The 16,077-nt window shown below is 38.1% G+C and overlaps 1 protein-coding gene across 2 annotated transcripts; it reads left to right on the top strand.

Moving 5' to 3' along the window:
- The first annotated feature begins 4,121 nt into the window (after positions 1 to 4,121).
- Positions 4,122 to 7,834, top strand: PYGO1 (pygopus family PHD finger 1). 2 transcript variants are annotated; one of them, XM_031055965.1, is made up of 2 exons: positions 4,122 to 4,228; positions 5,966 to 7,834. In XM_031055965.1, the coding sequence occupies exon 2, from the start codon at positions 6,149 to 6,151 to the stop codon at positions 7,085 to 7,087; it is 939 nt and encodes a 312-aa protein (XP_030911825.1). In that variant the 5' UTR covers positions 4,122 to 4,228; positions 5,966 to 6,148; the 3' UTR covers positions 7,088 to 7,834. The 2 variants fall into 2 exon arrangements, with proteins under 2 accessions (XP_030911825.1, XP_030911827.1); XM_031055967.1 differs by lacking the exon at positions 4,122 to 4,228 and having other exon boundaries at positions 6,006 to 6,179; positions 6,312 to 7,834.
- The last annotated feature ends 8,243 nt before the right edge of the window (positions 7,835 to 16,077 follow it).

Genomic DNA, 16,077 nt, shown 5'->3' with positions numbered 1-16,077 from the left:
TGTGGCCCGGCCGGGCCCCGCGGGCTCCCGCAGCCTGCGGGCCCTGAAAAGCAGCCCTGGGGCTCTCTGTGCGCGCAGGTGTGCCCCGCGGGGGAGGGCGGCGTGCGGTCCTGTTTCTTGTGTGTCTGGAGATGTGCAGCGCATTAGTATGCAGCGAGCATACTGCTGGTGCAAGGGAATACGGCGGCAGTGCCACATGTCCGAGTTCGTGCTGATGCAGAGCCCATAAATTACACTTGAGTGTTCGCTCTTCTGCCCCCAGTCCTGATTCCTGTGCTTGAGTCTAGTTGGGGTTTTGTCTTTCCCTTTTCGGGAAATGAAAAAATAAAAAAACCGAAATATTATTCTTTACTTATAGCACTGGTGTATGGCTCTGGTGAGGTTTGAGCTATGCGTTTCTTTCAAAGGAGTAGGGAGATGGGCAGAAATGCAGGATCTCCTCCGACTTCGGCAGTGCAGCTGACTTTAATGGCAGTGGCACATCAGCCTGCGTAGCGATTGTTGTGTCCTTATAGTCCTTAGACACAGAAATGCCTCTCTGAATGAAATAATCAAAGACTGTAGGATGGGTGAATGAGTTGGGTGAAAATCATGGCAAAATTACAAAATTTGCAATTTAGTGCTTCTTGCTTTCTTGCCTCCTGTTTTGCCCCTGGAATTCTATTGTTCTTGGTGTTTTAAGCTTTTTTTCTGGTTGGATAAATGGGAAAAGGTGTGGATTCCGCGGTGCATATTGTCATTGATTTACAGTTTGCTTTTCTAAAACTGCTATAGTAACAGCTGGATTGTGAGCTTGAAAATGAGAGAATGAAGACACACAGCAGTGTTACAAAGGAGACTGGGATTCATTAGACTCCTCCACTCTCAAGCCCCGATTCTGCAAATATTTAAGCATATATGGTTTCACATGCTGGAGTTACCCACCAACTTCCACCTGATTACAGCTTATTATCAAAACTGTTTACAGTCTCAGGGCCACAGAACAGGCTCACCAAATTTGGTTGAAATTAGACTATTTTTAGTTTTCTGTCTATAATGAAAAGTTTATTCAGCCATTTATGTTTCTTGGGAAAATGTTCTTACTGAGATAAAGTACTAAAAACCTAGACTGAGATTTGTCAGTGAATATATAAATATTCCATATTGTATTTGCAGTATGTTAAGTATGGCATAAATTACATGCAAAGTAAAAATCCCTTAACGTGTAAACCAAACTACAACTTGCAGTTCTCCTAACTAACACTGAAAATGTACATCTTGGGTACGTACGAAATAAAAGAGAATATGAGGCTTATCTCTTCTCCTTTGCCCAAGTGTGAATGGCTGAAATTAATTTTATCTGTAGTTTAATAGGGGAATAGTTATCAGATATGTATTTGTATCTTTAGATCCATGACATAGGTGATGTCCGAGTCAAAAGGATTGTATTTTTGCCCAAAAAACTAGTCTTGGACAATGAATAATTTTTCATTAGTTCAGCGTTCCAAAATGCTTGGTACTCCTTTAATGAAAGTTTGTGTGGTAGGTACCAAAAGTGACTTTGTGGAAAGTTTATTTTGGCTTCATGAAAATGAGCCTTATTCACTCTTTTTTTGGAGGTATGCTAGGACTAACATTCTGTTTCCTTTCATGTATAAATTAAATCATTATAGAACCCACAGGGAAAATATAAATTCTTAGGGCTGAATTAAATCATTGGCCTCACACAGTGAGAAGTGAAAATACAAAGGCTTTGTGCCTTTCCAGACACACTACTCCCTTCTGTAAACCAAGGCATGTGAATGGCTGTGCTGATGAAAGTAATTCAGGTAGAAATTGATGGAACTTGTCACTGGAATTCTCATGTTCATATGCTGATGCTTTTGAAGAATGATGTCCCAGAGAGGGAATTTATATGTAGTTTTATAAAGTTTTAACTTCAGCTACTCTAAACCAGCACTTGTGTATGACCCTAAGTATTCTACTTGATCACAAATTTACTGATGTCTATGCCGCTATTGTTGAATTTATTAAAAGAAATCTGGATATTTGGAATATTTTGCTATCAGTAGTTAATGTCAATTATTTTTTAAGAGTACAGGGATGTGAAAAGGAGTGTCATTTATGCAGTTGTGAGGATTAGTGTTCACAGTGCAATCTTACACTAAATTTAGTATAAGCTTATAGAAATACTGGAGAAGAAGCTGATAGAAAATACAGGAACAGTTTTGAGAAAATAGATTATAAAGAAGAAGATTTATACAGTTGAAATTTAGGGAAAATTTGCCATAATTCTTTATGTAAAACCTTATGCTGTAGTCATTTAGTATCTACAGGTAATGTAGTGGCAATGCTTCATAGCACACTTAGTATGTGCAGGATTTTATTTCTAAATCAAGGCAAAAAGGTCTCTTTTTAAAGAGTAATCCCTAGTTTCTCCGATTGTACCTTAGACCACAATATGCTGTGTGCAAACCTGAATTTATTTTGAGACCTTGATTGTGACGTTATGCCCTTATCTTTGAAATTCAGACTTAAAATTTGATAGGTGTTGATCTGGGATGTCCATGTATCTTCTTTATGTGTAATGAAAAATAAAATCAAATTTTAACAGTGACAGCTAGAGCCAAAAGGAACTTACTAAAGCAGAGGCAGAACTGGATTCTTATTTGAAGTAGGACTGGTAAATTCCCTGAAACATCAAAAAAAAGGAGGCCTGGGAGAAGTGCTAGGAGTGAAAACTTGTCAGGCCTCCTTGATCAGGAGTATTTCAAATAACTTGGATACTTTGGTCTGTGTACAATAGGACTGCTGCTTCCCTGTGAGAAGAGATTTTGTGTTATGTTGCTGAATATTCCTAAAGCTGGTTTACCTGTCTGCTGGGAACGCTTGTCTAACAGAGCAGTGTAATGTCATACATTGTGCTGCTTTGCATAATACTGTTGATAATTCATAGTTATCTCCAGGTTGTCTTTGGTAATGAAGACCTGTGTGTTCAGCTGGATGCTTGCATCTTGATAAAGTTTGACTCATATTCTGAATATCAATTTTAAACAAACAACAGTAAAATTTTTAGGTTGGATTGCCTGCTTACTGTTCTGTGCTGTTACTATATATAAAAGAGCAAATAAGCTATTATTCTAATGGGCCTGGGAAAAAAAAAAGAATTAATATAGTTTCTTAATATAATGATGTTAGTACTTTAACATGTGTTGCTCTGGTATCACCCAAAAATGTTTCTCATACTTCAGCTCAGGGTTTTCTTTGCATTCCCATATTGTGGCAATTTCACTTGAGCCTGTGAAGACAGACTGACTGGGATAATAATGAGATTGCTAGATTTATTTCTCACTTATGGTCTAACTAGGGTTTTAAAATGGAAGCCACGATTTATACAAATTTGAGAGCTTGTCCCACTGTTGTGAAAGGTGGAGAATCCCAGGGGAAGTACAGATATCTCTTTGTATTGCTCAGAGTGAAGTCTGATTGAGCAACCAGTGAAATGAACATCCCTTACTTTTTTGTGCCAGGATAGCCTTGCTCAGTTATTTTATAAGGTTTCTGCAGAGGTGAGCTGGTTCACTGATTATTGGCAGGTGTCTTTTTGTTTGATCAAGTCTTGCATTTAGTGAAATTTATATTTGATGCACCGGAGATTAGTCTAAACAACACGGCAAGTTTTCAATGGTTTTTGTTCATGGATCTACTACTGTTTGCTTTTCTTTTCCTTCATGGTGGATTGTAACAATTTGTTGTATGTTGCTACACTGATGCAGTGTCTATGCGAGTTAAGAGGTGAGTCTTAGACATGGCTTTTTGCAGTTCTTTTGAAAGTTTTATGATTTATGCAAACAAGAAATACTTCTAACTGGTGATGTGGAGATGTTAAAAATCAAGGGACAGATAAAAATAAAATAAATGGAAATGTCTATTTCAATAAGAATGAGCATGAATGGGACAAGAAAGTGGTAGCAGACAGGTGTAGGAGGGATGTTAGCTTACCTCCAGATGCGTGCTCCTTTAGCACTTGCAACACAAGGCACCAGGGTCAATGCAAATTCAGTATTTGTAACAGATATCTGAGGCTATGGTAGTTAAAGGCAAACTTACAGTACAGTCTGCAATAAAATTAATGTACTATTGCACTGATTGATATCTTGTAGGTGGTGACAGTGGATTGGATGGGTTAGGAGGACCAGGAGTTCAGCTTGGGAGCCCTGATAAGAAAAAGCGCAAAGCGAATACACAGGTAAATTCCCTTTGCTTCTTTTAAATTCTTAATAAACAGTGTATTCAAATGTTGTTTGCTGGTATGAGTAGCTCTCATTGTTCAGCATATCAATTTCTTGTCACAAATAGCAGCTACATACCAAGTATTTCACTTTTACTTTGAAGTTGAAATCTTCCTGAATACTAGTATTTGCGCTGAAGTTATTTTAATCCCTGTAAGTTACCAAAAATATATAAAGAGAGGAGCACAGTGAGACTGCAACAACTTGGATTTTTCCCATAGGGATTTGATTCTGAGGCAGACTTTTTTTAATGACTTTGTAGCCATTGGTAGAAATCTGTACAGCATGAGTAGTTGCCATGAGACTACTTCTTACCTTACTTTCATTTCTGTATGCATAGGTTTTTGGGCTAATGAATCAGTACAGTTTGTTAATGCTTTGACCAAGCTCTTGGCATACTCCCTGGGTGATGTCCAAGCAAAAGCTAAGTCAGGTAGAGCTCCTTTCCAGTGAATCCTTGCAATGTGACATTTCTATGCAGTTGTTCTTTCCAGAAAAGAAAGCCTCAATACAACATATCTGAAGCAACTGGGTATCTATAGCGCCGAGTTTTCCTTTGTGTATTCATTCAGCTTTGAGTGAGAGTATCTGTTAATTTGGTACTGCCCAGTGGAAATACCTTTATTTATGTAGGTAAAACAATCACTTTGCTAGGCCTATGCAGAGTCCATTGAGATGTGTATCTGTTTTCTTCATTTTTGTTTTGTTTTAAAGAAGTCATGCTGAAACTTGCTCTGAGAAATATTCCGTTACTTTACAAGGCTTCACACCTCTTTTTTGGTGGCGTTTCCTTGTGTTCTGGAATGGTAATAACTCTAGAGGACATGCAGATTAGCTTGTGTTCCTTCTGACCAGGTTAAAATTTGCAATGCAGCATTTTTTTTAAAAAAATTTTCAGTCTTAGTTCATTAGTACTTAGGAGGAAGTGCTTTCTGTGAGCACAGTTAGTGTGAGGGTGAACCCAGCAGGTGTTCCCTACAGGCTAGTCTAGAATGAATTTCAATTGTATGACTGCACTGCTGACATTTAAACAGACTCTGGGCTCCATTAAACACTTGATTATGCTCTGTAACCAGAGCATAATCCTCGTGTTTCATACCTACTGACTATGCTTTGCAGACTGTCCACAATCCCTGAATGCTGTTTGGTATAGAAATGTACAGCATAGAATATTCCACAGACTATAGAAAATACCAGTCTGCTGACTCCTACATTCTAAATGCCTTTTTTAGGGTTATAGTACCATTAGGTTTGTATATCCTCATGGAAGTGGGGTGTCTTATGAGATGTATATTCAGTAACATGAACCCAAAATCAAGTTAGGGAAATGCTTCAAATCTGCTCTTCAACATTTGGAAATACTTTGTGTATGTGTTTGTGACAGTTGGATTTCTGTATTGTTGCTTGTCTTTGGTAAAAGATTATGAAATATAAGTCACATATCAAGTAGTATTTTCAACTGCAAACTTTTTAAAATTCTGAAACTACTATAAATCACCACATTATCTGGAGCTCAAGCTCCTCTCCTGCCTCTGAAATTTCAGACAGCCTGGCAGGGTGCAGCGGGTGAATTTTACACAACAGCTGAACAGTTCTTTCAGCAGTTGTATTGCTAATCCAGAGCCTTTGTGGATGGTCTGTCTTGCAGGGAAATACTAAAACTAATTCAAGTGTTGTATTTAAAATATTTGTAGGGGTCATCATTTCCTCCTCCATCTGAATATGCTCCACCACCGAACCCAAGCTCTGACCACCTTGTAGCTGCAAATCCATTTGATGACAACTATAATACTGTGTCTTATAAACCACTTCCTTCAGGAAATCCATATTTTAGTAATCCTGGTTATCCTGGCTTTGGAGGTTACAACACTTTCAGAATGCCACCTCACATGCTGCCCAGAGTGTCCTCACCATACGGTGGTTCTTACTCCCTCAGAAACCAGCCACATCCTCTTCCTCAAAACCCTGTTGGCATGGGTTTTAGTCGACCCCACTCTTTCAGCTTTGGTCCTCATGATAATCCAGGTTTTGGGAATCAACCACCTTATGGCAGTGGTCAGATAAGTCAAAATGTCAATATGTCTGCTCAGCATTTCAGACCAAATCCTGGGGAGAACTTTGGCCATTCTGGTCAGATACCTCACCCTGATGTGCCAACTAACTTTGGTCCTGGAAACAATCCAAATTTTCCAAATTCACAGCTAGAGTCAAACCATTCTTTTGTTCCTCCACCAAACACGTACAACCAGACAAAATCATCAGCACAAAAGCAAGACTTTAGTCAAGGTGCAAGCAAAGCTTCCAGCCAGAACCCTGCTGCTCATCAGCATCATCACAGGACAGAGGATGTTGTGAGTCAAGGTAACAGTGACCTGAAAAACGTTACTCGAAACAATGTGGTAAATCAGGATAACAGCCATTCTAACAGTGCTGAGAACACCAATGCTGGCCACTCAAATGGGACTCAGAGCAAGTCCCGCCAGCCTCGAGGTACTGCTGAAGGATGCAACTCTGAAAAGAGCAGCAAAACACCCCTCCATCCCAGTCGTCACGGACACTCGTCCTCTGAACCCGTGTACCCGTGTGGAATTTGTACACATGAAGTCAATGATGACCAGGATGCCATCCTGTGTGAAGCCTCTTGTCAGAAATGGTTCCACCGGATCTGTACAGGCATGACAGAGTCAGCCTATGGGCTCCTCACGGCTGAGGCATCGGCAGTGTGGGGCTGTGACACTTGCATGGCTGACAAGGATGTGCAGTTAATGCGCACCAGAGACACTGCAGGGCCACCTGCACTGAACACAGAGGGCTGACAGCCTGAATGGCTGCTAGTGGAGCAAGTACTTGCTATGAAAATTCGGTTACAAATTGGGTACTTCACTTTCTGCAGACAATCAGTTGTGTTTGATTGCTGTCATCTTTTTTCCCCCTAATCTGTATTCATTCATAAACTTCCATCTCAGCTTTTGTACTCTTAGTTTTATGTGTGCAAATGTTTTACAGGATGGAATATTTTTTGTTTCTGATTAAACTGTAACTGACAATTGATCGGAAGTAGGATGAGCATTGACAATATTATTGAAGGAAAAAATGTGCCTGTATGAATAGCCCTAATTTGCTAGTGTATATTCATGTGTTAACTAACACTAGCATTTATTGCTTGGTTTTAATGGTACTATATTTGCAAGTACTCATTACTTTGTTTTTTTCTTTTGGCGTGAATGTCTGTTATTGATGTTCTTGCTAGCCTTTCTTTGAATATAGTAGAGATGACATGGAGGAATGTGCAGTACTAATAGTTGTTATTTTAGGGTAAATACAGAGAATTTTGTATGTGCTTTTTCCTATTTTTGAAGTAAAGCATTAATGTGCTATTCAAAAATCATGAATTCATGCTTAGTAACACAATGAAACCCTCTAACTATTACACATTTCTGTTTCCTTGAAAAGGCAATAATCTCTTGACTTCTCAGCAATTACATGCTGAAGGCTCTTGCTAGGCCTTGCATTATGTGGAAATTGTTGTGAAATAACATTAAATTGGAAGAAGAACACATCGAGTTTATGAAGTCCACTCCTTTAAATCTAGAGAATGCCAGAAGTAGGGTTGCACATGTAACCTTAATTCATCTGTCTTGAGGACATATCTTGGGATGCAGTCTTTGCTCTGTCATGGTTGTGCAGTCATGCACCTCTCTCTCATTCTTTCTCCCTGATGGTTCCAGTCTCCTGCCTCAGTGCTGCCTGAGAATTGGGGATGAAGTAGTGCACAGAAAATCCTGCCCAGCTCCTAGGGCTGTGAGCTCCAGCCTGCTCAGTCACCCTGAGCTTACACAGTCCACTTGGCATGAAGGAGGGGGCAAGGCAATGGAGTGTGCTCTCTGAATTGCTTGATAATTTGGCTAGCAAAGTCTTAAATCTAAATTCCCTACCCTGCATCAGCCAGTCTTGCAGTGAGGAGGTAGGAAATCTAAGGTGAAGAAAGAAAATACAGCTGTCATATCAGGTGAGTTTAGCTCACATCAGAACTAAGTTATCAGAAGTTTAGCTCCTTTGCTAAACCTGATATCCTACTGACAAGTATGAATGGCACTAGAGCTTCATGTGTGATGCTAAGAAATTCTATTTTAATAAGGGTAATTTGATCTTATTCTTGATCTCAAAAATAACTCCCCTTCTTTTTTGAATGTCAGGAAGCATCTAGCCTTGAACGGTTCAGCCTTAGCAGTGTGATGAAGTTGCACATGCAACTGAAAAAGTTTATTTTGAGAGAAATATTGTTTGGAATTAATAAAAGGAGGCACTGTGATAACAGATTCTGCTTGGAATATGTACCACTGTGCTGGAAACAGTCTTTAAACAGCAATTACATCATATGTCAAGCTCACAGGTACTAGTCATGTTCCTTAATGTGATAAATTTTTCAGGTCTGTGATGATGAGTGATATAGGAGTTTATAGAGAATTCAGTCATCTAATAAAGAGGTAGTTTTCATGGTAAGCCATGCTAATGAGTGAAAGTAAGGCCTGTTTGATAGTTCACCATTTTGTTTGATTTTAAATGGGCTCTACTGTGTACATTCCTGGAAGATCCTGTGCAGATCTACACAACTTGTTTTATTTTAAAAGTGAAAAGTTTTGCTGTATAAGTGCAGTATTACCCCGCTGTTTTTTTGTTGGGGTGGTTTTGTTTGGTTTTTTGTTTTGTTTTGTTTTGGTTGGGTTGTGGGTTTTTGTTTTTTGGTCCTTTTTTTGTTTTGTTTTGGTTTTTTTGTGTTCCTCTCATCAGGAAAAAGAAAATCATATCTAGAGTGTAAGTGACATATTTTATATCTTGAGAATTTTCCTGTATGGAGATGTAAAGTGTAAGATAGATCCAGAGCTGCTGTTTTCATCAGTAGTTGCTTTAATTTAGTACATTAACTAGACTTAATCTTGTTTTGTTAGAGGTGTGATTTTAAAACCACCAAGAAAAAACCAAACAAGCAACAACCTCTGTTAAAGAGATTTATTCTTCAGTAGTGCTCCTAATGACTGACAGACTGTTTGAATTTGCTTTTGCTACCTGAAGTAGCAATTAAACCAAACCTTGTTTAGATGGATTTGTTCCTCTAGGAATCAGTTTAATCTCTGCAACAATTAGCACTGTGAACATAATGGAGCTGGTTCACACCTACAGTAATGTAAGTGAAATCAGAATTTTGCTCAGTGAAAATTCAACCAAAGCTCCAATGATGATATTATTACCTTTCCCACTCCCACACCCCCTGCCTCTTGTGAGAAGATTTTGGCTCATTTCTTCTCAGAAGTCTAATTCATGTTTTGACATTTGGAGCAGACATTGTATTTAAAATAGCCATGTATTTCTTAATCTTTTCCTCAACCCAACATGAAGTTAGGCAACTATTTTCTAGATTAGCTATCAGGACATTAGTATTTAAACATAGTGTTCTTAAATACTTAAAATCATCTGGAATATCATTTTATAAGGCCTTAAATTGTGTATTTATGAAACTTATTCTAACAATTTATTTTAGATTTTTTTCTAAATGGTATTATATTGGGTTTGTAACCCAGTAAATTTTCCTCATTTATTAACTTGTAAGTTCAAGGCATTAGCAAATGTCAATGATATGAAATAAAAACAAATGGACAACCAACTCCACACTTGTTAGGACAGTATTCTTAGAGATAGGACTGACAAGGATCTCCAGAAGTCATCTAGCCAATATGCTTGCCCTACTGATATGTTCTTGGCATACTTGAACTCTTTATCTAGAGAGCAGTTATATTTTGGTTTTCTCTGCATGTGTTGACTAAGTAGTAGTTCAAGTATGCACAGGAGAAACAGCAATCATGTTTAATTAGTGAGGTACTAGGAAAATGTCAGCTGATTAGCATTAGAAGTTAGTTCTAGAATGATGGGTGGGAGGGAGGGTGGGAGGGTTGGCTAGAATAGGTGAGGTTTTTGTAATACATGAAACAATTTGTATTGAACTCTCATGTGCTTCTTTCATTACTGGTGATTTAGATTGTACTGGTGCTGCACACCAAAAATATTGCAAAGATTTTGTAAATCTTGCAAACCTTAACATTTTTGTGGGAAATGCCTGTGTCCTTTTACATGGTTTCTGGTCGTGATCAGAAATGCAGCCTTATATTGCTCCCAGATTTTTTCCCCCCTCAGGCTGAAATAGGCAGGTATAAATTGGATTGTGCTGTCCTTAATACTTTTTTGCTAGTGACCAGTTTTAAATGAGAAAACACGTGACAGGGCTGGATACAGACTAGAGGGCAGGTAGCAAAAATCCTGTTTCTTCCTGTTTTACTCATTCCTTCTACAACTTGAAACTAGCAGGTTTGTGCTTGTCTCTTCTAAAAGAAGATGGGACTGATGCTTACTTCCAAAGGTTGTTTAGAGGCCTAGATTTTATTTGAGATGTTCAGATGAAAGAAGCTAGAGAAAAGTAATGAAGTTTGCTCTACTTAAAAAAAAACTATTATTTCGGGGGCTGCTCAAAGAAGATTATACTTTGTGACCTCTGAAGTTTTTAATTTAAGAACCGGTTTTGTAATCACATTTTTCAGGCTTAATTTCAAGCATGTGACAATTAATGAAGTCAGTGAGACTGCATGCACACAGTCAAGAATGTTTTAAAGTGTTTGCAGTTTGGGGCCTGTGATATTTGCAAGTGAAATGCTTATATGGTTTGAGATTTTTACAAAATCAGTGGTGTTAAAATGTAGCACCTTTTTAACATTTGTCTTTATTCCAACTTAATACAGTAACACATCTGCATTAAATATATCCCTCTCATTTTATAAATAAGCATTGCCTGTCAGTAAAAGTATTGGTGTAACATTTTTAAAAAAAGAAAGTCATGCTTCTTACCATGTTGTATGTGACTTAAATGACTGTTTCATATTAAAACTAATCTTTCCTTATGTACTGCTTAAATATACCTGTTTTGGGATATCAGTTCAGTACTTTTTATACAATCTTGAATGTGTTCCACATTGGTGACATGTATTTTTGCAACAACTTTTTTGTTTTGATTTTAAATTAGAGCATGTCTGATGTAATACATGCATTAGTGCTGTGGTGTGTGACAAAGTTAATGTACGTAATTCAAATTGGAAAAGTTTCCAGACTTTGTCCAACATTAACCCTGTGGCCAGGGATTAAATTACTATGTAATACAAATTATTTCATACCATGATGTGTTTTAAGCTACTCTATGAAGTATGTGAAACATTATTGTTTATGGATTGGTAGCTGGTGAGGTGTCTTGCATAGAATGAGGTATGATAGATGGTAGCAGTTAATAATTAAAACTGAGTACCTTCCAGAACACACAGCACTGATATGCATTATCATCTTGTTGCCATTACTTAATATGAATTTCTTAATATTATCACTGATAAATGGGTGAACATTTGGTAATCAGCTCTTGTGTGTGAAAATTCTATTCTAACACTCTTTACTTGTTTCACAAAACATATAATTTTTTGTTAGTTTAGAAGGCATATAATTTTTTTGTCTATTGGATGTGATTAGATATATGCAGGAGGATGTAGAACTGGATGTATTTTAAAGTTATTCTGCAGTTGCTAAGTTTTGGCAGAAGCTTTCTATATTAGAATAGACTCTTCCCTAAAATTGGAAACTAAGTGTACTTAGCGGAACTCTTTAAGGCAATATAAATATCCTACACTACATCTTGAGTTATACACATTCACTTCTTTATGTGGAAGTGATAACTTCTGCTTTATATAGAAGAAAAGAAAGGTCCCTTTAGTGGCCTAGTGCTGTGTGTCACCAGTTCTGGGGTAATTAGTTCTGAGTGGTGTTCAGGCCCTCAAAGGTGCTGCCTCTAGCATAAAGTTTTCAGTGTCACCCTTTGTCTCCTGGTTTAGAAATGGCTTATCCCAGCACCATGGGGAATAACTATTTCTGCATTGTTTACCATACATAATTTTCCTTTTCATGTTCAAAGAAACCTTCTCAAAGTAATTTTTTGATCCAACCCCACCTTTTTCCTTGGAGATTTGTGCACTGTATTTCAGGAATTGCTGTACTGGAGATGTTTTGGGATTGGAGTTATGAGAGTTGTCTCATCTTTTCCTCTACAGAATGGTTTAAATCTGAGCTTCCTTATAACTTAAGGAGGGCAAGCTCTTAATATATTATTTTTTCTTTTTGTTTTTCTTTCTTGATAGTTTCTTTTCTTTCTGAAATGTGAAATTATACAAAGTTGTTAGGGATTTTTATTCAAAACTTGGTCTTTCCTCCAAGCTTGTGTTTGTGGCCCTTTAGAGCAGGCACTGTGGTCTTTAGGGCCTTCTGAGTTGGAATTCTTTGTCCACCTTCTCCTTTTAGAGTTAAAAGTGAGTAGAAAAAGGCAAGTTACCAATCTACTGCCATCCAAACAATGCAAAATCTAAGCTGATTAAGATTGTTGACATTTAATTTTTTTTGTTAATAATGATGTGATATTTTTACCTTTTAGAAGAACATATATCAGAATCTGATTCAAGTGTTCTTGGAAAATGTATATGGTAGGCTTTGTCCAGCACTGTATGTAACTTTGTTGCTTTCTGTTGTCTAGTTTCAATTTCTTTTAAAATAAAGATAATTTTTGTGGGGAAGTTGCCTGTGGACTTTCTGAAGATGATGTAATGCCTAGATGGATGCTTCTCATATTCTGCCTGTGGGAAGGCATTTGGATTAGGTGTAATCCTGCAAGAAGCAGCATGAGGTCATATGGGTCAGAAAATACAGCTCCTGCCTCTCTTGGAGAGCTCCACTGCTCTGTAAAGGTGTTCATCTGCAGTGACTTAAATCAGATGGGAAAAGATCTTGTGCCTTCAGCCCCATTCTTTACTCACAGGATGGGAAGGAAGGCTCAAGCATCATTTGTCCAAATAGATTTTTTTAAATGACTTTCTGCACTTGGAAAGTGATTATGCAAAGAATCATTTATTCCAGTTTATAAAATTATTATTAAGCTCTTCCTGTTAGTTAAAATGCCAGAACTAACACATACTAACTCACTGCTTTACCAATAATTTTTAAAAGTAACTGATATAGGTCCCAAGCTACACATGCAAAACAGTTTGTTGGAATAAAGTGTCATAAAATGTTTCTGCTTTCTGTTAAAAATATGGAGGAATGAGAGAAATGAGAGAGAATTTAGAAAGGATGTGAGAAAAAAAGGTTAATAGTTAAAGGTAAGAAAATGTAAACTATCTAAAGGAATTTTTTTCTCCCATATATGAAAACTTCTGAAGCCATTAGAAGTGAAAAAACCCCAGAAAAGATATATGTATGTATAGGCAGCTGGAAGGTGCAGAATATTAATAATATTATTAAGGTTTGTCCGGAACATAAATCTGCATCCTTCATGGCACAGGAGATGGGAATTTAGGAATCAGCTTTTCAATGGAAAAATTTATCTTCTTTCACTGCAAACTTTTCACTGCAGACTTTTGACTGATAAAGTTAATGCCAGCAGAAGAACCATGCTGCCTGGGTGTCTCTTGTTTATTTTACAAGTGTGCCACAGTGAGAGCACAGCAGCTTGTCCAGGTAAGGCTGTGGAGTGGGTGGGACAGAGGTGGTGGTTCTGCACATACACATCAATTCAAAACCTTTAAGGTTGATCCAAGACCTTGCTGAATCCCTTTTGTGTTCTTTAGCTGCTAAATCTGCTACTTTGACATAAAACCATGTTAGTGATGTTTACTGTTTCTCCTACAAGCCTTGCTTTACAGATCTAGGTTTTAAGTAAATAGACATTTTGGTTGATGTATGGGAGCTCTTTTGTGTAATTTGAGAAGACTAAATACTGGTAACCATAACTGTGTCTTGTAAAGCATGTATGCATAATATAGTTCTTCTAGCAGGAATAAATAATAAGCTGCTTCATTTCAGTATATTCTCTGTGATTAAACTAAAAATGACACCTGGGTGACCAAGGCAGAAGACCTGCACTCAAAACCTCTGACTTTCTGGATGACTACAGTTGGAGTGGTAGGAGATTTTGAGTTACTACATTATAACTATTCTTGTCTCAGTCATATTTTCTGAAAAATCCCTTTGCCAGGATTTCTTCTCCTGGGAAGATGAGAAGCCTCAGAGAAAAAACAATATTATCTCATTTACTTCTCGCTGTTTTGCTGCTTTGGAATGTGGCTGGAGATTGTTTACCAACAGGCACATGTTTGATTGGTTTCATGTGAATTGTTTTTACTTAATGACCAATCACCATCAGCTGTGTTGGACTCTGAGGAGTCAGTCACGAGGTTTTCCTCCTCATTCTTGTTAAGCCTTTTGTCTGTATCCTTTCTCTTTGTTTAGTAGAGTTTTAGTATAGCATTCTTTTAATATAAGTACATAAAATAATAAATCATCCTTCTGAGAACATGGACTCAGATTCCTCATCTCTCACCTCATCCTGGGGACCCCAGCAAACTCAACAGATTCTAGCTGCTGCTGCTATGTACTTTGAATGTTCTTGGAAAGAGGAATTTTATTCAATTATCAGATTCCAGTCCATGCAAGGATTCTTCCAGATGATATTGATGTGAGGGTGAGTGAGGGTGGAGAATAACCCAGAAGTCATATGAGTTATGATGGATTTCTTGCTCTAAAAAAGTTATAAATCTCTGCAATACCTACTTTTATATATAAACAGTACTTCTAAGTAACCTCTACTATTTTAATATTGCTGTGTATTACATGTAATAGAACATAAAGATTAAATCTTAACATAAAAATTAAATCTTCAGTGATACACATTAGAAATACTAGCTATTGTGAACCATGTTAAACTCCACTACTCTTGGTCTTATTTTAAAAGAAAGCGGGAAAACTAGACTTTTTGTTTCTGGATTTTTCCTAATATTTCTAGGTAATTGTATACTTTTGAGGAACTTAATCATACCTGAATTTTTATCCAGCTGTGTTTGGCTCATCTTCAGGCTGTATTCTCCAGAAGCAGTTGTTTTCAATATACTAGACTTTATTTTGGCAGATACAGTGTTACAGTTTGTTTGAGAAATGTGGAGTGGTAATGTGCAAATTACCTCCTGAGTTTTTGGCAGAGACAGTGCAGCAGACAATATTGCTCAGCAATAGCGTGGGGCTGCCTGTATGACCCAGTTATTTTTAGGGGACATGTGGAAGTTTCAGTGTCAGCATTGCCAGAGTAGGTCAGGGAAGGTGATCCTGCCCTCTGCTGAGCCGTGGGGAGGCCACTCTTGAAATGTTGTGGGCAGTTCTTGGCTCCTCACTACTGGAGACATGGAGATCCTGGAGCAGGTCCAGCACAGAGCTACCGAGTTCTTTCGAGGGTCTGGAGAATCTCTCTTACAAGGACGGGCTGAGGGAGCTGGGCCCGGGTAGTCTCCAGGAGAGGTGGTTGGGAGGGGGCCTCAGCAATGGGTATAAATGTCTGAAGGGAGGTGCCAGGGCAGGGAGCCAGGCTCTTCTCAGCGGTTCTGAGCAATTCAACAAGAGGCAACAGGCAGAAAATGATGCTCAGGAAGTTCTGCCAGAGCTGAGGGAGAACTCTGTGGGTACAGGCTGCTCAGAGAGCTGTGGAGTCTTCCTCGCTGGAGATATTTCAGAACTATCTGGACACAATCCTGTGCTATGTGCTCTGGGGTGACCCTACTTGAGCAGGGAGGCTGGACCAGATGGTTTTTTGATTAAAACTAACGTTTGATAGTTTTTGTCAGCAGTTTGTCTCTTTCTAGAAATGTTCGTGGATGACACGAGCTGCGTTCCTCCCTGCACTGCA

This window comes from Geospiza fortis, unplaced genomic scaffold, assembly GCF_000277835.1.
Source record: "Geospiza fortis unplaced genomic scaffold, GeoFor_1.0 scaffold171, whole genome shotgun sequence".
Lineage (NCBI taxonomy): Eukaryota > Metazoa > Chordata > Aves > Passeriformes > Thraupidae > Geospiza > Geospiza fortis.
The sequence above is the reverse complement of the archived record's forward strand: the minus strand, read 5'-3'. Positions and strand labels throughout refer to the sequence as shown.